Source organism: Caretta caretta, chromosome 13, assembly GCF_965140235.1.
Source record: "Caretta caretta isolate rCarCar2 chromosome 13, rCarCar1.hap1, whole genome shotgun sequence".
Taxonomy (NCBI): Eukaryota; Metazoa; Chordata; order Testudines; family Cheloniidae; genus Caretta; species Caretta caretta.
This window is the reverse complement of record NC_134218.1, coordinates 1,445,402-1,468,514: the sequence shown is the minus strand read 5'-3', so window position 1 is coordinate 1,468,514 and position 23,113 is coordinate 1,445,402. Positions and strand designations below refer to the sequence as shown.

Genomic DNA, 23,113 nt, shown 5'->3' with positions numbered 1-23,113 from the left:
GGGTGGACTACTACACCCACGCAGAGTCCTGGTCGTATCAATGGGGCTTCTTGCAGGCACAAGGGTTGATCTACATGGGCTCTTGTTGCAGGATCAGGGCCATATTTACCAAACAGAACACATGAGAAAAACAAAAAAGCAAAGTCTCAGAAAACACAAATTATTACAGAAACTCTACCAGCCTGAGACTCAAATTGGAACACTTCCCCACAGACTCCCTAAGCCCCATCCACAGGTGCTAGCATACAAAAGCATGTTCTTCCAATTTTTGGTGCTCCACAAAAAATTCAAGAGGCACATTTTCCAGCCTGGAAGAGGGAAGGCTTGAAATCTATTGCATTCACAGGTGTTGGGAGTGGAAGGGAAGGAGAAATGTAAGGAATTGTGAAATCTGCATTAAATGGGAGAGTCAATACTACTAGCCCTGGGCTTTTGGTATTTATGCCAGACATCACCTGAAATGCAGCAGATTCCAGGTCACTGGCTTGTTGCTTATTATTCTGATACCTCTTGAAGGATGAAAGGGGAATAAACTCACCTTCAGTCTCTTGAGCAACCATTGCATGAGGCCCTGCTGCGCAGCTTCCGTACACATCTCTGGCCGGAACTCTGCCATGTTCTCAACGATCGCTGACAAGAAAGACACAGATTGCAGCCTGAGCCCATTTCCTTTCCATTTGTGCTCCAGTCCTCTCCCAAACAGAGGCACCTCCCCCATCTCCACACTGCTCTGTCAGTTTTAATGTCCTTCCAAGGGTTGCAGTTCTTGTTTCAAAGTTAGAGGTCTTATTTAAGCTACACTAGGTATAGGGCACTGTCTCCATTTTCTCATTTCCACGGTGATCCATCTTTAGACCATATGTTACCAGCTCCTGCAGGGGGAGCCTGAAGAAGCTGTGAACTACCTTTCCAGGAATTTGTGCTGGGGGTGGCCCACCTTGATTATCATGCGCATTGTGGGGAGAGTGGTCACTTTGGATGAGCTATTGCCAGCGGGATAGTGAGTTTGTGTGTGTGGTTTTTGGGAGGGGGGTGGGGGGTGTGAGAGAACCTGGATTTGTGCAGGAAATGGCCCAACTTGATTGTCATGCACATTGTGTGGAGAGTTGTCACTTTGGATGGGCTATCACCAGCAGGAGAGTGAATTTGTGTGGGGGGGTGGAGGGCGAGAAAACCTGGATTTGTGCTGGAAATGGCCCAACTTGATGATCACTTTAGATAAGCTATTACCAGCAGGACAGTGGGATGGGAAGAGGTATTGTTTCATATTCTCTGTGTGTATATAAAGTCTGCTGCAGTTTCCACGGTATGCATCCGATGAAGTGAGCTGTAGCTCACGAAAGCTCATGCTCAAATAAATTGGTTATAGAGTAACAGCCGTGTTAGTCTGTATTCGCAAAAAGAAAAGGAGTACTTGTGGCACCTTAGAGACTAACCAATTTATTTGAGCATGAGCTTTCGTGAGCTACAGCTCACGAAAGCTCATGCTCAAATAAATTGGTTAGTCTCTAAGGTGCCACAAGTACTCCTTTTCTTTTTTCTAAAGAAACAGAATTTTTTCAGAGAACAGCCTCTCATTCACTTTAAGCACTGTGCTTTACAGAGAAACAATAACGAGCATTTAAAGTAAACATATACCTCAACTGTTAACAAACTGTAGCCCCCCAGAGACATACGTGGATGGTCACCGGGTACTAACACCCCCTGCTTTCATTTGCGTGAAGAGACAAAACAAAATATCTATTTATTTTCCTAATATGAACTTGACATGGAAGCCATTGCTGTCGTTGCCAACGGGATACTATGCAACTGTGAGAGGGGAAGGTGATGACAGAACGGAAGCATTCTGCAAGACAGCTGCCACATTGCGCAAAAGTTTGAGGGCCCATAAAGTAATGTTGTTACAGCAGTGGTTCTCCACCAGGGGATGTGTACCCTGGGGGTACTCAGAGGTCTTCCAGGGGGTACATCAATTCCTCTACATATTTGCCTAGTTTTGCAACAGGCTACAGAAATAGAGACATGCACAGATACAAAATTTCTGTCTGCATCTGATCTGCAAAACACAAACACGGTCAGCGGATATCCGCAGATTTGCAGGGCCCTACACATAAAAAGCACTAGCCAAGTCAGTACAAACTAAAATTTCATACAAATAATGACTTGTTTATACTGCTTTATATATCAGTGGTTTTCAAACTCCAAGTCGCAACCCCAGTACTGGACTGCGGAACGGAAGGCACTGGGTTGCAGCGGCTCTGGTCAGCACCACCGACCGCGCCATCAAAAGTCCCATCGGCGGTGCTGCCCGGCTAAGGCAGGCTAGTGCCCACCTGTTCTGACACCACGCTGCGCCCCGGAACAGCCAGCAGCAGGTCCGGCTTCCGGCTTCTCGGTGGGGCAGCCATGAGGCTCCATGCGCTGTCCCCGCCCCGAGCACCGGCTCTACACTTCCATTGGCTGGCAACCAGCCAATGAGAGCTGGGGGGGCAGTGCCGGTGGGCAAGAGCCGCACAGAGCCACTTGTGTGCCTAGGACCTAGACCTGCTCCTGGCCACTTCCGGGGCACAGCGTGGTCCAAGGACAGGCAGGAAGCCTGCCTTAGCACCTCCGCTGTGCCGCTGACCGGGAGCCGCCCAAGGTAAGCCCACACACCAATCCCCTGCCCCAGCCCTGAGCCCCCCCCAAACCCAGAGCCCCTTCCTGCACCCCAAACCTCTCATCCCCAGCCCCACCCCAGAGCCTGCACCCCCAACCCTGAGCCCCCTCCCACACCCTGAACCCCTCATTCCCGGCCTCACCCCGCAGCCCTCACCCCAACCCTCTGCCCCAGCCCTGAGCCCCTCCCGCACCCCACACCCCTCATCCCCAGCTCCATTGGGTCACAGGCATCATTCTTCTTCAACTGGGTCACCAGGAAAAACGTCTTGAAAACCACTGCTACACACTATACACTGAAATGTAAGTACAATATTTATATTCCAATTGATTTATTTTAGAATTACGTGGTAAAAATGAGAAAGTCATTTTTCAGTAGTAGTGTGGCTATGACACTTTTGTATTTTTATGTCTGATTTTGTAAGCAAGTAGTTTTTAAGGGGATACATAAGACAAATCAGCCTCCTGAAAGGATACTGTAGCCTGGAACGGCTGAGAGCCACTGTGTTATAGGATACGTATCCTGGGCTCTAGATCAGGGGTTCTCAGGACAATTTTTTTGGTGGCCTAAGAGTGTGGCCACCAACCTTCACTGGTGGCCACTCTGAAAATTTTTCCAAACCTGAGCCCCGCTGCCCTGGGTTGAAGCCCAGAGCCGAAGCCCAGGGCCTAAAGCCTGCTGAGCACACACACTGGCCCCATGTGTTTGCGGGGGTGCTGTCCGGATCCTCCGGGAGGCTGCTGATCCCCTGTTGGTGGTGCCAGCAAACACCAAGGCAGCCAGGAGCAACAGTTGGGCGCTGCAGGGAGGGGTCGCTGCTTTGCCTCTCCCCTTCCCCCATCTCCACCCAGGAGGCTGTTGTGGCTGCAGAAAAATCCCCTGGTGGCCACATTTGAGAACCACTGCTCTAGATGGTAACAAATTAATGGCACATTTATTCCTAAGAAACACAGCTGTGATAAATGAAGAAACTCTTTTGGCAGACTACAGAAAAATACATTTAATGCATTAAGAGGAGGCGGCCTCTTTAAATTATACAGCTTCCTGTAATGAAGTTATCTGTTGAACAGATTTATGCTTTATTACTAGCAAGCTAAATGAAAGCAGTATTACAGGAAATTAATGCAAGGCCTTTTCTGCCCACTGTGGTAGTTCACAATGGGGACAGACTACATACGCCCGCCCCTCTGTTGACTGTGTCAAAAAGCAATACTGTACTGTAACATCCCCTTACCAAGAGTGTTATGGACTCCGTCAGCCTCCTCTTTTACACCTTCATCTAGGCGCTCTAAATTCTGGACCAGCAAGGCCACAACCTGGCCATCAACCTAAGTCATTGAGGCCACATGGAGAAAAGAGGATTGGCAGGGAGAAGGGAGAGTGGGGTGGAGAGGGGAAAGAAAGGGAAGAAAAAAAAAAAAGCAATAAGCACAACAGAAGCACTCCAGAAAGCATGCCTCTGATCAGGAGACATGAACAATCTTGCTCTGAAATCTCAGAGCCAGCAAAGGATTCAAAAAGTAAATTCACCACTTCGTTTTTCTTAGACAATTTTTGTGTCAGATAAAACAGAAAAACATCTGGAGGAAAAATATGAACCTTGTCAGAGTCTGTTATTCCCCAGATCACCCTGATTGATTTATAATCTCCCTGAATTTCCAAGTGCTAGACACTAAAAATCAACTGGGTATCAGCTGCCGGTCAGCTATAAAAGCAGCTCCCCTGGTTTCAATTGCTTGTTGCTGGTTTATCTGCATTTTTTTCTTGGCTGCCAGAAAGCAGCTGAAACAACGCCTGTGAAGGCAGCATCAAAATGTAAGGGCTCAGCAGTCACACAGAGGGAAGTCTTCGTTCTAGGGGCAGAAACACAGGTTTTTAAAAAAGGATGGTTTTGGCTTCCATTATGCGTGACATCACGTAGTCACCCTGGCCAAAGCCAACTGTAAATGATTAAAAATGAATCTGACTTCCATGGCAGTTTAGGAGAAGCCTTGGATGGCATTCATTTGGGCACTGCCTTGACTAGGGTTGAAAGGTATGAGGTAAGATCACGTTAGCCAGCTCAATCCAACGCCTGCTAAAGCTCAGTCACAACAAGGTGAGTTGTACTTTTGCGCATGCTGAGCTGGCTGAGTTAAAGCCTAGGCTCTGTGCAACGTACAGGAAGACACTCCCTGCCCCAGAGAGCTTACACACTTCAACACGTCTGTACATTTCGGAGTGCAACACCCCTGTTAAGTACCTCCACTCTACATTCATTGAGATGAAATGGCATGCTCCAGGCCACACAGCAAGTCAACAACAAAAATGGGAATCCAGATTCTGAAGTTTGTGGATCCCAGCCCCAACCAAGATCAACCCACTAAACAAACAGCATTACTTTAGTCCTGCTACTAGCTAAAGTCTAATGTGACAATCCTCAGTTTTAAATAGGAGAGTGGAAAATGCAAGCACAGTGTCATAGAATATCAGGGTTGGAAGGGACCTCAGGAGGTTCTAGTCCAACCCCCTGCTCAAAGCAGGACCAACCCCCAACTAAATCATCCCTGCCAGGGCTTTGTCAAGCCTGACCTTAAAAACCTCTAAGGAAGGAGATTCCACCATCTCCCTAGATAACCCATTCCAGTGCTTCAACACCCTCCTAGTGAAAAAGTTTTTCCTAATATCCAACCTAAACCTCCCCCACTGCAACTTGAGACCATTACTCCTCGTTCTGTCATCTGCCACCACTGAGAACAGTCTAGATCCATCCTCTCTGGAACCCCCTTTCAGGTAGTTGAAAGCAGCTATCAAATCCCCCCTCATTCTTCTCTTCTGCAGACTAAACAATCCCAGTTCCCTCAGCCTCTCATAAGTCATGTGTTCCAGTCCCCTAATCATTTTTGTTGCCTTCCGCTGGACTCTTTCCAATTTTTCCACATCCTTCTTGTAGGTTGGGGCCCAGAACTGGACACAGTACTCCAGATGAGGCCTCATCAATGTCGAATAGAGGGGAACAATCATGTCCCTCGATCTGCTGGCAATGCCCCTACTTATACAGCCCAAAACGCCACTGGCCTTCTTGGCAACAAGGGCACACTGCTGACTCATATCCAGCTTCTCATCCACTGTAACCCCTGGGTCCTTTTCTGCAGAACTGCTGCCAAGCCATTCGGTCCCTAGTCTATAGTGGTGCATGGGATTCTTCCGTCCTAAGTGCAGGACTATGCATTTGTCCTTGCTGAACCTCAACAGATTACTTTTGGCCCAATCCTCTAATTTGCCTAGGTCCCTCTGTATCCTATCCCTACCCTCCAGTGTATCTACCACTCCTCCAAGTTTAGTGTCGTCTGCAAACTTGCTGAGGGTGCAATCCATGCCATCCTCCAGATCGTTAATGAAGATATTGAACAAAACCGGCCCCAGGACTGACTCATTTGCTAACTGAGGTTTTCTAGATGCTCAGTGAGTGCAGGAACAGCAGGGTTTAGCTTGCTGTAGTAGGTAATGCAACAATCTCTACACAGGCCTCCCAAAGCTATGCCCACATCCTTAAAATAAAGGAGCCATCTAGAAGCAGATATATCGTGTTTTCTCATGACATGGCTGACCCGTTTCTTTCGAAGTGAACAATCAAACCTGGCTATAGTGAGCTGGTGACAAGAAACACACAGGAAGAGCTTGTTCGATGTACTGCTTTCAGTGCATTTTATAGAAAGGACCCTCCCTATCAGCTCCCCTTTTCCATTTCATTCATCCAGCAACCCTTCTATGAAGGGACTGTAATTAAAAACAGCCCAAAGGCCAGCCAGAGGAACTCAACTCAGGGCCAACGTAATTAACCTTTGGACAGCAACATTACAGCGACTAGGCAAGAGGGATTTTAGGAGAAAGAATACAGCAGTCTTCTCACCCTGCTCCTATAAGAAACCATAATCCCCTATCCTCTTAATCTTGGCATAATTGTTAGAGTCCAAGCCAGAGTCCAGGTGTTTCACAAACACAGCAATTTATTTGGAGAAACTGCCTGAAAGGAGAATGGACTCCCATCTCTTGCATACAGTTACAACTACTTCTACTGACATCCCTTCCCTGCAATGTACTTCTGCTCAGATTGGCAGCTTTTACCTTCTACTACAATGCTGTAAAAAAGGATATCCTGCCCAAACACCAAGAAAAAAGGCTATCCCACCAACACAGCAGATGAGAGGCACTCGGTACCGTTAATTAAACCGAAAGTTCCTTCATGAAGGAAAGTAAGATGTCATGCGGTTGTTTAATCTCTATGGAATAAGGGATAATTAAACTCTCTTCCACCCTTAGAATAAGTATGTGGCAGGATGAGTTTGTCTGCTTATACATGAAGAATTTTGAGCATTTTCTTTGCTTGTGTAACAAGAACAATGTCAGATCCACCTTGGTAGGATCCTGCCTTTGTTACTAGGCTTGAAGCAGACAATATTGGGTGAACAGCTACAGGCTGCATTATGAAGGTCAGACTAGATGATCAAAATGGCCCTTCTGGTCTTTAAAAAAAAGTAATAAAAATCTATGAACCAACTTCAGACCTCAATTTTCCCAGTATGAGCAGATCAGAGTGTATGTATCAAGTTCCTATTGTATCAAGTTCCTATTGAATTCAATATGACTCTGCTGCTGTCACAGAAATGGCCTCATTCTCCTGCTATAACACTACAGGAAGCACAGTAAGATACGACACAGAGAAACCTGCTGTCCGCAAACAAAAATTAAAAACAACCTCTTCCTTCCAGATGCAGAGGAAGGACTTGCCCCAAGAATTTATTCATACCAGAAAAGAAACCCATCTGACTGTACTCACAGTATCTCAAGCCAGTCAAAAGAAAATGGATTCATCAAACAGACTAGGATCACCAAAGTGCAGCCCCGCCCTGAGAGCCACAGGCTAAATTCCCTCTAAGCTGCACGGCCACGGAGGGCCACGCAGGTGGGGAGAGGCAGCTCTCCCCTGGCCCCAGTCCCAGAGCTGGCGCAGCCAGGGAAAGGCACCTGTCCCCCAGCCCTGGTCCCGGAGCTACGGCAGCCGGGGAGAGGTGCCTCTCCCTCAGCCCCAGGCTGCTGTGGTGAGAGAGGGCTTGGGGGAGGGAGGGAGTCCTCTCTTCCCGCTGCAGCCCCAGGGTAGCCTGCACCCCAAACCCTTCATCCCCAGCCCTTCCCTAGAGCCTGCACCCCCAGCCGGAACCCTCCCCCTCACCTCAACTCCGAACCCCTCGGCCCCACCCCCCGCCACACATCACCTCCATATTGGTGCACATAACAAAATTAATTCTGCACATGGATGTAAAAAATTAGAGGGAACATTGACTCCATGGGTATGAAAAGAATCTAAAGACACATCCTTCCCCTCTATGAAGTGGCCACTGATCAGCCTAATCTGGAGCTACTGAAATTGCAACTTACTAGAGCATCAATGAGGACTTCAGCTCCCTCTTCGCTCTCATGGAGTGTATCTATGTCCGTCAGTTCTTGAAGCAGATCCACCACGGCTATGGACACATGTGGGAGATGTTAAGGATAACCCAAGTCATAATCAAGACCTCATTTATTTTCATAATAGGCCCAATGTGACTGTGTTTGCTCACCAACTGCCGAGACTGGAATAGCAATGAGCGTGTGCAGAGCAGAGCAGAGGAAGACCAAGCATAAGTTCAGGCACTGCTTTAGCAGCCCTTGTTTTCATAAGCACTAAAACTGATTTTAGTAACTGGGAGTAATACTGCAACATGATCATCTATTTGTTGTATCTGGCAGTTTCACTGTTCCCAGTGCCATTTGCTTTTTGTCATTTTTAAAACAATTAAATATTCTAGAGCTGGTACAACTGGTTACCGGCCATTTTACATTGTAGCAATCGTTAAGACTCTAGTTAGGAGCACAGAAAAATGTAGCAATTTGATTTGTGTGCATTATCCTCCCAAGGATACCACAGCTAACTTGACATAGCATGCACCCCACAAACAAGGCCGTAATATGACCATGGAGTGATAACTTTCTTCTGCCTGGTTCAATTAGGAGAGCATGCTTCTATAACTATGCACCCCACAGGAACTGCGAAGATCCTGCCAGCCCAATTTTCATTCATTAACACTGGGCTGCGTAACACATGGTTCTTTTGACTCCCATGCAGTTCTTTAGTACAGCCAGATGTAGTCCCTCTCATTAGACCCACTTTCCTATTCTCTCAGACACACTGATCAATCCTGCCAAATTCCCACTGGGACAGAACAAGAAATCCAATTGTCAAGATGTCCTACACAACAAAATCCTGAAGGATCTCTTTAAAATTCACAGGCTAATAGACAAGTCATCCAATTCTTCCATTTGTGTAAGAATGGAAATGTATTTTTATGTACTTCGTTATTTAATAAGGTTTCAGTCCTGACTTCACCAGACCCAGGAAATTCTGTAACACGACTGCCATTTCATTCCCACCTCAAACTGCTACGTCCAGGCCCTGCAGAATCCTCGGGTCAGTATGGGACCGTACTCACTTCACACGCGGCAGCACTCATCTAGGGGTGTGAGTTTGGCACTGGCAGGTATACCTGCACCAGCTTTAGTCTAGCTAGCACGGGCAACAATAGTACTGCAGAAGGTGTGGAATGGACCTCAGCTCGAGCGAAGTGCCCAGGTGCAAGCCCAAGAGGGAGCCTCGGTATGCACTTTAGCTGCTAGCCCTTGCTGAAGCCCATCCTGCCACGTCTACACTACTATTCAGAGTAGCAGCCATGTTAGTCTGTATCCGCAGAAAGAACAGGAGGACTTGTGGCACTTTAGAGACTAACCCATTTATTTGAGCATAAGCTTTCGTGAGCTACAGCTCACTTCAATGGAATGCATCCGATAAAGTGAGCTGTAGCTCACCAAAGCTTATGCTCAAATAAATGGGTTAGTCTCTAAGGTGCCACAAGTCCTCCTTTTCTTTTTATACTACTATTTTTACCCATGCTAGCGAGACTGAGGCTAGCTTAAGTATCACCTACCTGTGCTACAATTGCACCTTCACTTGTAAAGTAGACCTACCCGTAGTGAGGCGAGACTAGTTCCTCTCCATGCAGTTTTAGGGGTAGGTTTTAGGATCCTTGGCTTTCCATTTATACTTGCAATTGCAGACAGAAATCAAGTAGAAGTGCAACTACTTACACTTGGGCCCACAATTAGTTTTGCTGATATAAAAACACAGGTCCAAGTTACGCTTGCAAAACATCAAAGTCAGGCCTCTTCTCACCTGAACATATAAGTAAAGTTTTGAAGTGTTTAAGTGACTTAGGAGCCCAAGACCCATTAAACGCCAGTGACCAGTTCCTAGGTCACTTTTGAAAGGGTGACCCATACATTTACCACTAAAGACAACACCAAATTGCTAGTGCTAAAGAAACTAAAATCCTCTAGCCACGTACGAAATGCACCATGGGCAGGATGGTTTCCCCCAAGCTACCTGTGACTGTGCTGCAGTCTCTCCAGTGGTCAGGACAGTGGAGTTTCTATGGCATTTCCAGCCATGGAATCTCTACCGAGCCTGCCAACAAGGATGCCGGTTGTGCAGGTGAGTTCAGGACTACTAGAAGGAAAAGGCTTCTCTGGCTCTCCTGACTTTTGCTAACTTAAGTCACAGCCTAGTCGTCATCTTTCGCTCACATCTTTTGCACTAACTCAGTTGAACAGCTGCCTAAACAGATCACCTGGGATTTGTCCCCTCACCTCTCCCTGCATTAGCCCCTCCAAGGCACTAATCTAAATGAAGTGTGAAGAACTCGTCCTTTGGTGTTCCCTTTGGGGAAACTGTTTTAAAACCTTATCCTGTTTAGTTGTAGTAAAGCCACCAGCAGACTTGAATGAAAAGCCATTTCCTGTATGTCTAGGAGCTTCAGTTCAATCGTTTTTGCATTTTTTGCTTGAGCAGTAACCTAGCATACAGAGAGGTGTTACTGCAGCTTACAGTCTGCGTCCAACACATCTAAAAAGATTTCTACAAATCTGTAACGAGAAATATGTTTTCTCCCAGGTTTACAGCTCGCAGGCAAAATTTCTGCTCCCAAACTAATTGGCAAACGAGTTTTGACTCCTTTTAAAAAAAAAAAGGAGAGGAAGCGAGCAGTGAAGACTGACAAGCCCTGAACAAAACTGATCCCGAGACACATCTTTTTATGGCTGAAAGGACAAAAATAGCTCTGTTCCCATACGCTCCCGCTCCTAAGGTCACCAAGAACCAGCCCTCTGATCCCAGTCAAAATCCCCACAGTTTATGTTTTCCCTGAGAATGACAAATTCAAGATAACCTTTCGGTGCTGTGCACACTGTACACAAAAAGCCTGAGGTCTCTGGTGAAAGTATAAAATATTAAACCGTGATGTCCATGGCACTGGTTATGCGTGGTCGGCATTTCCAGCTGTACAACAGTAAATTGTTAACCACCTCATACTTGAGAATAATTTCTATTACAGATCACAGAGAAGACACGCAGCAGTGTTGGCTGTTTTGCAGAGATCAGCATTCCACCAGACCAAGGTTACGTTAAGGTGCAAGTTAAAATAGTCAACCCTGTAAATAGTGCTCTCTGATGAAAACTGCAATGCAATGAGATTTTAAAAATGTTTTTATAATATAATCACTGTATCTATTTTCAAAGATTGTATCACTATTTCTTTAAAATATAGCATCTTAAATGCAAGAACAAAATTGCTAAAAGAGAAAACTGACATCCTTAAATCGAACAATAATAAATATTTAGCATTTTTACAGCACTTTTAACCTGGAAATCTCAAAGGGCCTAAGAAACGTGTCAGGCATGATCATCGGCTTTTTCACAAATGGAAAAAAGGAGGGGGAGAGATTTTAAGTGATTTGCCCAAAGTCACCAAGCGAGCCACTGGAAGAAACCCCTGTTCTCATCTCCCAATCCAGTGCTCTATCCCTGGACCACACTGCCTCATTAGTTCACGAACGCTGGTTCAAACACACTTCATGCAGCCTCCCTCTGGAATGGAGGTGGTGGAAGCCATGACATGATTTTTCAGGTTAGGTTAAACTAGCCATTTTAGTCTTTGCCTCTCACACAGATCACTGGTAAGCCAAGCAGCTTGTGTCACTCTGCTCCTAAATGGAAGGTCAGGTGTCCTGGCAACAAAAGGCATTAGCACAGTTAGGGTGCTTCTGTTCGGGACAAGCAAACCACTGGTACACAGCAGACATGGGTCAAAACTGAGGTTCTCTGGTCAAACCTTTGGGGAGCAAGGACTGGAATAAACAGCATGAACAGATGCATGCTAGCATTCAGGTGCCATATCCTCAGCAGCGTTTGTAAAGGAAAGTGCGCTGCATGCTTGTCTGTGGTTAGCCCTCCACTTTACACGAGTGCCCAAGCAGAACCTTTAAAAATGAAACTAAGGCTAATTACTCAAATGAGATAATGGGTACATTAACGGTTCGGCGGGGAAAATAAAGACACTGAAATGTTCAGGAGACAGAGTAGCTGAGTAAAGAAGGGTTTCAGGTGAACAAAAGAGGATGGAAATTTAAAGCGGTGGGAGGGAAGAGAAAAAATATCTAGCAGTCTGTGTGAAAATGGAGCACAAGAGATTGTAGAGGTGCCTGCAGAAAGAACATTTCTCCTGAGAGTAAGGCTAACAATGAAAGGATATCTGTATTATCGTGTCCAAGCAGCCCTAGGAGAGACTGTACAGCGTTCAGCTCCACCAGCAGGTGGTAAAGATCAGGCATGGTTGCAACCACATGCATTTCCTGAATGATGTCATTTAAATCCAGCTCAGACTCCATGAACCTGTGGACAGAGGCAGGGCAAAATTGGTCAGTGAGAACACAAGTGCATCAGCTATCCTCACAGCAGAACGCAGGCCTTCCCCACACTGAGAACAAAGCAGCCACACAATCCACCAACCAAGGCTCATTCGTCCAGGCATCACAGTGCCAAATATTTCCAATCCATTCAGCAAGGGCACCAATTCGGGGGGACGGGAGCCCCCCTCTGAGTTTCGCACAGGAGGAGTGCAAGCTCCCAGGTGGAACTCTTAACTACAGCACAGCATTCCTGTGAAACGTAAGGTTTCAGAGTAGCAGCCTGTTAGTCTGTTACACTACAAAAGGTTCCCCCCTCCCCTGGCTCTCCTGCTGGAATAGCTCACCTTAAGTGATCACTCTCCTTACGGTGTGAATGTTAACGCCCATTGTTTCATGTTCTCTATGTATATAAATCTCCCCACTGTATTTTCCACTGAATGCATCTGATGAAGTGGGTTTTAGCCCACAAAAGCTTATGCTTAAATAAATTTGTTAGTCTCTAAGGTGCCACAAGCACTCCTTTTCTTTTGTGAAATGTAAGTTCTGCAGAGGAGAGGTGTCCCTGGGGCAGGGAGTAAGGATTTTGTTTACAAACAGAGGCAGGGTGATTAAGATAAGAAAGGGCTGGTGATTAAATGAAGGGTATGGAAGCTTAGCTTCTAAAAAAGGAATTCCTCAGTGGTTGGGGACAGGGGGTGTTTTAGAGGAGGTGGATTCACAAAAAATACAGCAAAGCACTGTGCGTAGGTTACATTCAGAAAAGGGGGAGATTTGGGGACAGAGGTGGAAAGAAGGGGTCAGACCCAGGGCAGGGCTAACAGTGTATAGAGAAGTGCCCAGGCTACCTGTGGTACTTATGTGGCCTCATCACCACAGGTTTCAGAGTAACAGAGTAACTGTATCTGTATCTGGAGCACCCACAGGGAAAAATTGGTGGGTGCTCTGCACCCACTGGCAGCTCCCCACCCCGCCGCCCCTGCCACAGCTCACCTCTGCCTCCTCCATGAGCACGCTGCGTGCCCACTTTTCCCCCTCCCTCCCAGCGCTTGCTGCCGTGAAACAGCTGTATTGCGCGGCAAGTGCTGGAGGGGAGCGGGAGGAGGAGGAATGCGGCGTGCTCAGGGGAGGAGGCCAGGGCGGGGATTTGGGGAGGGGTCCAATAGGGGGAGGGAGGGGGCGGAATTGGGGCATGGACTTGGGAGAAGGGTTTGGAATGGGGGCGCAAGCTCCCACCGGCGCCATGAGAAGTTGGCGCCTGTGTCTGAGGCTTCCCCTCACAATGTCTAACCTATTTCTCCTCCCAGCCCCTCAGTGAGGTAGAGCAGTGCTGTTATCCCCATTGCACAGATGGGGCACTGAGGCACACCCAGACTAAAGGCTAGAGTTTCATAGGTATTTAGGCAGCTAGTGAGATTTTCAAATGCACTTACAAGGTTTGGTGCTTTGTAAACCCCACTAGATACCTAGCTGCATCTTTGGGTGCCTAAAAGCCTTTGAAATTCTGCCACCGGCCTGGGGTCAGACAGGAAGTCCATGGGGTGCGGGGGGGAGTAGAATCCAGGTCTCTCAGGGCTAGCTTCCTATCCAACAGAACAGCCTCTCTCTGCTGCATGCTACAAAAAAAGACAGATAGATGGGAGCAAATCCAAGATGGCCAGTTCTCAGAGACTCCAGCAAATGGTCCCAGGATGGATGCCAGGGTTGACAGCATGAAAAACAGCACAGAGATCCGGAAAGCTGGAGAATGAGAGTCAGATGAGAGGAGATGACTTAACTCCCCAGGGGTGGCAGGTTGGACCCGAGGCTAGGCTGTACAGCAATGGCTACTGAGCAATTTTACATTTTAACTGAAAACCATTTTGTTCAGTCATTTTTTGTTCTGAGTTTGAGAAAAGGAAGGAATGATGAAGTGTCATAAGTATCCGACGTGTTTATGCCTCAATTTCTTTGGGTTTCAATTGTACCCAGGCCAATTCCAGAACAGAAACTAAATCCACAGAGTCCATAAGCCAACAATTATTGTCATGATTTGTATTATTCACTGAGCACCATCTGTGTGCTCAGCACTGTTCAGAATATGCTAGACAACGTAGTCCCTGAGCCAATGTATCTAAAATGTGTAGCCCTGGATAAGATGGCTCAGATATTTAAGGATGAAGTGTATAGTTATTGACCATACTATGATGTTTATATCTGTGAGTGGAGGCACTGATGGCGACAGAAGTTTTACTTGATTAAGGACTAGAAGATTTGACCCTCCAACTTTCTTTCAAAAGGAATAGCCAGCTGACCAGAGCTCCTGAGCCTGTTTATTTTCCTTCTCTGCCTGCCGTGGCCCTGATAGATCTCAAACATCCCAGTTTTTTTCCCCCCTCGACTTTAAAATATAGATTTTTCTTGGTGTTTAGTTCTAAATATCCTCCTGTGAGACCTGCAACTCAGTCGCTGGAGTGTAGTGTTTCAGAGCCTTCTGGAAAGTCACGAGCCTTCAAACAGAAGGGAAAGCAGTGTTGCCAACTCATGATTTTTGTCATGAGTCTCATGATAATTGTGTTCCTTAAAGCCCCAGCTCCTGGAAGCAAGTGATATGTTATGATTTCAGCCATCATTCTTAAAGAAAAATTAAGTTTCTAGTCCTCGTGGCTGTGGAGAAAGCTTCAAATTGTGACCCCAGGGCACCCTACAGGCTCAAAAAGCAGAAGGCAAATAAAAAGAAGCCTAAATCTGTTATTTTTACATAATCTCATGATTTTAAAACCTATCTCATGATTATTGAACATTTGGGGTTGGCAACACTGTGACAGTGACTTGAAAGTGTCAGTTTCATTCCTGTTTAAGATTCATTTCTAACCTATTATTTGTAGTGAAGTAACACCTCTAGAGCCCCAGGCAGGTGCAGTATAAACTCATGGGGGCTTGCCCTAGTCAGATGTTTCCAAAGTTAAATGATCTATTCCGTGCTTGGTGAGCTGCAAAAAAAAGTGATGAATACAACAATAGAAAGTCATCTAGATTTTTCTACAGTTGTTTCTAAGAGTTAGTAACAAAGAATATACACTAAAATTTTAAACCTAACCAGTTCCTTAAGTGACTTGACACAAGATGGGAGAATGTTAGTATTAGAGCCAAGTGGGTCTAATATTTATTAAATCCTCTTTTTTTACATAGGAATTAGATACAGTGCTCTTATTAGCTAATTTCTAAGTTATTATCTTCAAAAAAAACAAACCCTAGTTTTCAGGTGCCTAAGTAGCCCTTGGAATCACGGTTAAAGCTGGCCCGCAACGAAAATCTGAAATGGCGCCCCTGCCATTCTGCTCACATCATCACAAAGTCAGTCACTGGATTCAGAACTCATTGCAAACAGTTTGTCCCTCATTTTGTCATATCACTGCACATGGGCACCAAAAGCATTTTATGATGTGGCATTCCTGCCCTCTCTAATTTATGTATTTCAGTTTAAAAGAGTAAGTGTGCAGGCTAGTTCCTGCATAGAGAATTCTTCTCCTGACTCATCTTAATGTTAAAAGTGTGTGGGTTATATTAGCTCCAGTAAGGGTACAAGAGCACTTGGGTGCCCGTCTGAAACAGGGAGAATAGGGGCAGGGGCAGAGACCTAGCTCCAGCCAAGCTTCAGAGAAAACAGGTTGAAAGTTTACTTTAATTTATTTAAGTTAAATAAAGGCAATCCCCAGAAAAGGGGTAAATTTGAATCAGACCCAGCATCCCTGTACTGGAGTGAGGAAAGGGGTGGAGATGTCACTTGCTTACACTGAACTTCTCTCCTATTGCTTCAGATTCAGAAAGAAGGGTTTTGTAAACTGGCCTTGCTGAGTCTTTTCTTCTCACTTTAAGCAAGCTCTGACCTTCAGAAGGGATTGTCTTGGGGTATTGGACAAAGACTCCAAGATGTGTGACTCACCAGTCGGGAGAAAGGGTCAAGCTAGAGGGCAACAACATAGCACCAAGTACCAACACTGCCTGTTAAAACTATAACTCAGACTTGCCAAAAGGGACATAGATTCAGCCTGACATGTCACAGAATATTTCTTTGGCTTCACATTATCAGAACTCCCTCCCCCCTTAATATGGCAGAGCACATATCAGCAGGGCCTGGCAAAGCTCAGGGCTGCTAGAAAAGCAGCAAAAACTAATGAGTAGTGACTGCAGCCGAAGACACACAAAGATTTCAATCCAAGAGCCTTGGACTAACTGTGGGAGAGAGCTCCCTGTGTTCAAACAACTGCAATTCTGAGAACAAATACTTCACAGGAAGAGTCAGATTATCAACAGATTTGAACGACTCATTTTGCTCAGTGTAGAGGATTCTGAAAGTTCCCCTGATGTAAAGCAGGATTCCCGCCAAATACAAACTGTGAGCTGCACTTGGTAGCTTGGAAAAGAGGAGACTAAGGGTAAGTCTACACTACCCGTAGCGATCAATATATCAGGGGTCGATTTATCGTGTCTAGTCTAGACGTGATAAATCGATCCCCGAGCGCTCTACCATCGATTCCGGAACTCCAGCGCCGCGAGAGGCACAAGTGGAGTCGATGGGGGAGCGGCGGCAGTCGACTCACTGCCATGCAGATGCCGCGGTAAGTCGATTTAGGTATGTCGACTTCAGCTATGCTATTCTCGTAGCTGAAGTTGCGTACCTTACATCGACCCCCCCACTAGTGTAGACCAGAACTAAGGGGGGATATGATAAAGGTCTATAAAATCATGAGTGGTGTGGAGAAAGTGAATAAGGAAAAGTTATTTACTTGTTTCCACAATATAAAAACTAGGGGCCATCAAATGAAATTAATGGGTAGCAGATTTAAAACAAATAAAAGGAAAGTTATTCTTCACTCAGCGCACAGTCAACCTGTGGAACTCCTTGCCTGAGGAGGTTGTGAAGGCTAGGACTATAACAGGGTTTAAAAGAAAACTGGATAAATTCATGGAGGTTAAGTCCTGGCTAATAGCCATTAATGGATGGGCAAGGAATGGTGGTCCTTAGCCTCTGTTTGTCAGAGGGTGGAGATGGATGGCAGGAGAGAGATCACTAGTTCATTATCTGTTAGGTTCACTCCCTCTGGGGCACCTGGCATTGGCCACTGTCAGTAGACAGGATACTGGGCTGGATGGACCTTTGGTCTGACCCAGTCTGGCCGTCCTTATGTTTTTATGTTCTTATGTAGTACAGTTATATGATTTGGCTGTGCTGAGTGTATCAAAAATTATGAAGAAAAATGGATCCATTTGGAAGGAGACACCCTTACATTCACGGTCATCCCTTCACCTTCTGAAGCCCTCGGCACCTACCTTTATTAGGTAAACAGAGCCCTCTTTAGATTTTGGAGCTGTGAAGGGGCGGGGGGCAAGGTTAGAAGCCATGGAAAGGAAGGAGCATCATAGTGTGGAGAAACTGAGGGGAAAAGTACTAACAATGAGGCGAGATCAGGGAACAAAAGAGGGGACAACAAAGAAAGGCCAAATCCAAAAAGAAAAAGAAAAAATGCTTTGAAGAGAAAGTTTTAAAGGGATAGCAGAAATGGGTGAAGAATTATAGGGTAGGAGCCTGAAAATACTGAGAGACACATGACATCAGTATAAACAGGAAAGTGAAGAAGAAGCAGAAGTGAGAGAGAGCAACAAATGAAACAGTACGTTTTACAGCAAGTCTGTGTGAGAGCATTCTGTAAAACTCCGATAATGGCAGTCCGGATTTTCTAGCCAAAGTCCATCTGACTTTCCAGGCAACAGACCACAAGACTGTCTGCTCCTAGGGGAGCAGCTGGGCACTTTTGAAAACTAGGACATTTATTTGGGTGCCTAAAAAAGTCCTTGCAAGCCTTACTTTAAACCCCATTTTTTAAAATTTTTGCCCAAAAATAGAATACAAACTAGACTTTTTAAATGGCAGGTTTTAACAATCTAAGGTATTATTAGTAACACAGCAAGGAATATATTTTTAAATAAAATTCAACCTGTCCTCCTCTCTTTCACAACATAGCCACTACCAGCACGAGTCTCAGCAATGCCAATTTTTAAATTAAAAATGTTATTTTCAAATACAATTTACAGGTCATACCTGGCAATAATTGTCTTTAATCACATGACCTTTCATGCAACTGAACCTGAATCTGCATCTGTGACTAAGAGAGTAACTTTGGGCTCAAGCAAGGAGGGAAGGCTCATAGTGGGTGAGGCAGAGGGACTGCATGTGACCTTACTTTTCTGGATTATCTGGGAACTTGATCCGCAGCTCTTGGTTTTTGTAAGACCTCTTCTCAAAAGTAAGAATCATCTTCTTCACCGAACTTTCATCCAGAGGCTCATCCTAGCCAAACAAAACAAATATCGCTTAGCTCTCAGAGATGGACGCAACACCAACCTGGCAATAAGTAAGAGTAACCAACAAGCTGAGCCAGTCCTGGATACACCTGTGATATAACAAACAGTAACCAGGAGCAAATGGCAATCAGAGAAGGAAGCTCACCAAAAGTCTCACTGCAGAAGGCTGACATAGCCCTAGTGTGAGCCACATTTAAAGTTTAAACAAGTCCAGTTAACAAAATGTTTCCAGGAGACCCAAAGAGATTGTCTGCATAAACAAGTGCATCTATGCAGTAAATAAAAAAAGCTATTTAATGGCACTGACATGAACTAAGCTACCAAACAGGGGTCTTAGATTCTAAAGACAGGTTTCAGAGTAGCAGCCGTGTTAGTCTGTATTCGCAAAAAGAAAAGCTCACGAAAGCTTATGCTCAGTATGCATCCGATGAAGTGAGCTGTAGCTCACGAAAGCTTATGCTCAAATAAACTGGTTAGTCTCTAAGGTGCCACAAGTCCTCCTTTTCTTTCTGCGAATACAGACTAACACGGCTGTTACTCTGAAACCTGTCAAATAAATTGGTTAGTCTCTAAGGTGCCACAAGTCCTCCTTTGCTTTTTAGATTCTAAAGGGATTTTTAAATTCTAGCACCGTGGGCTACTGGAAAAAACAGAATCCTCGGATGATATTCTTGTTGCTAGAGACTGGGAACTTGCACACTACATGATTCCCAAGATTCTAGCCAATCAACAGGGCTTTTGCTTGATCCATTCATCCTCCAACTCAAACGCTAAGGAAATCCCGCATTACCTGTCTCAACCATCAACCACAGCAGCAGTGGCAGCAGTTCAACATCAGAAAGTAGAGGGAGGTTTCGGAGAGGAACGTTAGAGATGCTGCACACAGAGGACAATGATATTTTTACAAACCCACATGATTCCACCGTGGCAAATGTCACATGTTTTTCATCAAACACGACATAGACAGCAGGAAGTAACTCTCTCCTGGATTTATAGCAATCCGTTTGTTACAGAAGGGCCAATCCCGCACTGGATCTCTGTCTCCAAGACTTGAAATCATTTACCCTTGATAGCTGTGCGACAGAGATGGCAATTTCCTCCAATATCCCTGAAAGACCTTATTGTATTAAGTTTACGTATTATTGCGGGCTGGGATTGCATGTAACCTCTATAGGGGGAGACATAAGAACTGGGAGTATGGACTTTTGGGACAATAAGGGTTAAGTGGATTTCCAAGGAAATCCCTAGGGAGAGGTTAATGCAAATTCCCCAAATTCGGTTATGCAAAAACCCAGCCTTTTGAAGCTACTGAATATCTGTTACAGAAGTCCAAGATCAAAGGCCCAAGCTGTATAAAGAAAGAACTGAACTGCTCAGCCTTTGTTCTGGTTCTGGATCTAAGGCAAGTGAATTTCTAACTATGGGGAAAACCCAGCTATGGGTTTGGAAGAACTAAAACCTACTGGAGCCCTAGGATGGAGTTGGTGTAATCTCTGGTAAGCTTTTTGGCCTGTCCGTAAGAATTTATATTGCTTTTTACCTGTTTTCTCAGTAATGTTTTTACCTTAAGATTAAACATGCAGTGTGACAACTTATACCTGTGAGCAATACACTGGTCATTGCCTTCAGAGAGAAGGCACAGTGCAGGCGCCAGCCATCAGGCAGACTGGCTTGCCAAGGATATCACAGTGTAATACTGGGAACTGTGCAGCATTAAAACCCCAGATCAAAAGGGAATGAGACACAGGTCTCCGCCCAGGTGAAGTGACAACTAGGAAGTGCCCCTGGTGACCACAGAGGGGAAGAAAACAGGTGCAGTTGCCCTGAAACTGTGCCAAGCTGCTACCCTAATCCTGTGCCCCCCTCCTCCTTCTCCCTACAGAAGAACATTTGCTTCTTTACTGCTGCTACAGAGCTAGCAAGAGAGGGAGGGTGGGTGAAGCTATGAGGCTGAGAGTACCTATGAAGCTAATGGATTTAGAAAAATAATAAGAACCAGAAGCTACTTCCTGTCACAAATTTTAGAAGTAGACTCAAGTAGTTTACACCTAAAACAGAGATTTTATATTTGAAAGTTTTTTCCAAGCCTTCTTAGGATCTTTTGTTCATTATTTTAGAAGCCGCCTTTAAAAATTATTAAAAAGAAAAGGAGGACTTGTGGCACCTTAGAGACTAACAAATTTATTTGAGCATACGCTTTCATGAGCTACAGCTCACTTCATCGGATGCATTCAGTGGGGAGATTTATATACACAGAGAACATAAAACAATGGGTGTTACCATACACACTAACGAGAGGGATCAGGTAAGGTGAGCTATTATCAGCAGGAGAGTGGGGGAGGAAGGGAAACCTTTTGTAGTGATAATCAAGGTGGGCCACTTCCAGCAGTTGACAAACCTCCCGGGAGGAGGGGAATAAACATGGGGAAATAGTTTTACTTTGTGTAATGACCCATCCACTCCCAGCCTTGAGTGGATGGGTCATTACACAAAGTAAAACTATTTCCCCATGTTTATCTCCTCCCCTTCCCCCTCCCTCCACGCTGTTGATCAGACATTCTTGTCAACTGGTGGAAATGGCCCACCTTGATTATCACTACAAAAGGTGTCATCATCCCCTCCCCAACGCCCCTGCTGGTAATAGCTCACCTTATCTGATCACTCTCCTTACAGTGTGTACGGTAACTCCCATTCTTTCATGTTCTGTGTGTATATAAATCTCCCCACTGTATTTTTCCACTGAATGCATCCAATGAAGTGAGCTGTAGCTCACGAAAGCTTATGCTCAAATAAATTTGTTTGTCTCTAAGGTGCCACAAGTCCTCCTTTTCTTTTTGCGGATACAGACTAACATGGCTGCTACTCTGAAACCTTAAAAATTATTGTATTCCTTGAAGGGTTAGAAATTGAAACAATAGTCTTGTGATGTTTTGAGCCCCAGGAATGAAAATGACCAGTTAGTTTAATCATCCAAGCAGAGTGAAATGTAAATCTTAGGTAAATAATTGTGTCATTCATTTTCATATTTTCCATTGTTAAAATGGTTAAGAAAACATTCTCCTTTTTCCTCCAAATATTTGTACTGCACAGAGTACAATGACAGATACAATTAGAACTACCAACAGGGTTTATGGTATTGACAGTGTCCTTCTTAAAGAGGGCCCAGACAACCTTAAAGCACCCTTATTTTTCTCATTAGACATATGTGGTGGAAAAGGCTCTGATTTGAGGAGGTGACTACATCTCAGGCAGCCCCATCCCCACAGAACACCGGAGATTTACCTCCTCTTCTTCCTCTTCTCCCTCCTTATCAACCATCTGAAGAAGTTTTTTTTTCTCATCATCAGTTTCTTCCAGTAGAGCAGCTTCCTCTTCTCGGTGGCGACTGCGCTCCCGTGCACTGGCTTGTTTCCGCCGTGCTTTGATATCCTCATCTTCATCATCACGGGGCCTTTTTGTCCCTCTGTTGGGCTGAGGTAAGAGAAAGAAGAGGAAATAAAGTGAGTGAGTCAAGCACTTTTGTGTCCCTTTATCTCAGAGCCCTAGAGACAAAGCTTATTTATTTTAAGCACAGCTAATTAGATTTTTAGATTTGCTTACAATACTTTTACCAACTTTGAAAACTGAAATAGAGATTGTGTGATGTTTAATGTCATATAAATATAAGACTAGTACCAGCAAGAGTTGTGTCAACCTTCTTCCCTATGTTGGCTCATGAACATCAATCAGGACATCACATCCTTATCACGCAAAACCCCTGGAACTTCAAACCCAAGCAGGGTTTGGTGGCCCAGCTGACTAGGCAATGGTTTTGTGAAGTGGATACATTTTCACTCAGGAACCAAGGACTTGTATCACTTGTGAGCCAACTCTCAGATGACCCAGAGTCTAGAGGTGAACCCACTGAATTTCCAATACTGCACCCTCGTCCTCTGACTCACCTAGGTGAAGATCCAATTCTGAATTATTTTCCGTACCCAAAATCCACCTTGGGTTGGATGCCCAATTAATGCAGAATCAGGCTCATCATTTGCACATCCAGGGCAGTGTTGGGCCTGTAGGCGGCAGTTCAGCAGAGGCAGGACATGAAAGTTTGGGAACTACATGTGCATAGTACTTGTGGCACCTTAGAGACTAACCAATTTATTTGAGCATGAGCTTTCGTGAGCTACAGCTCACTTCATCGGATGCATACCGTGGAAACTGCAGCAGACAGTTTCCACGGTATGCATCCAATGAAGTGAGCTGTAGCTCATGAAAGCTCATGCTCAAATAAATTGGTTAGTCTCTAAGGTG

General features: G+C 45.2%; 1 protein-coding gene across 1 annotated transcript in view; it reads right to left on the bottom strand.

Moving 5' to 3' along the window:
• CTNNBL1 (catenin beta like 1) overlaps positions 1-23,113 on the bottom strand; it is a 106,940-nt gene that overhangs the window by 62,480 nt on the left and 21,347 nt on the right. The window contains exons 2-7 of the mRNA XM_048819545.2: positions 22,100-22,288; positions 18,697-18,803; positions 12,319-12,458; positions 8,078-8,175; positions 3,894-3,987; positions 539-630 (exon numbers count right to left, since the gene is read on the bottom strand). Of these exons, the coding sequence (XP_048675502.1) occupies positions 539-630; positions 3,894-3,987; positions 8,078-8,175; positions 12,319-12,458; positions 18,697-18,803; positions 22,100-22,288 (720 nt within the window). The remainder of the gene's footprint in view (positions 1-538; positions 631-3,893; positions 3,988-8,077; positions 8,176-12,318; positions 12,459-18,696; positions 18,804-22,099; positions 22,289-23,113) is intronic.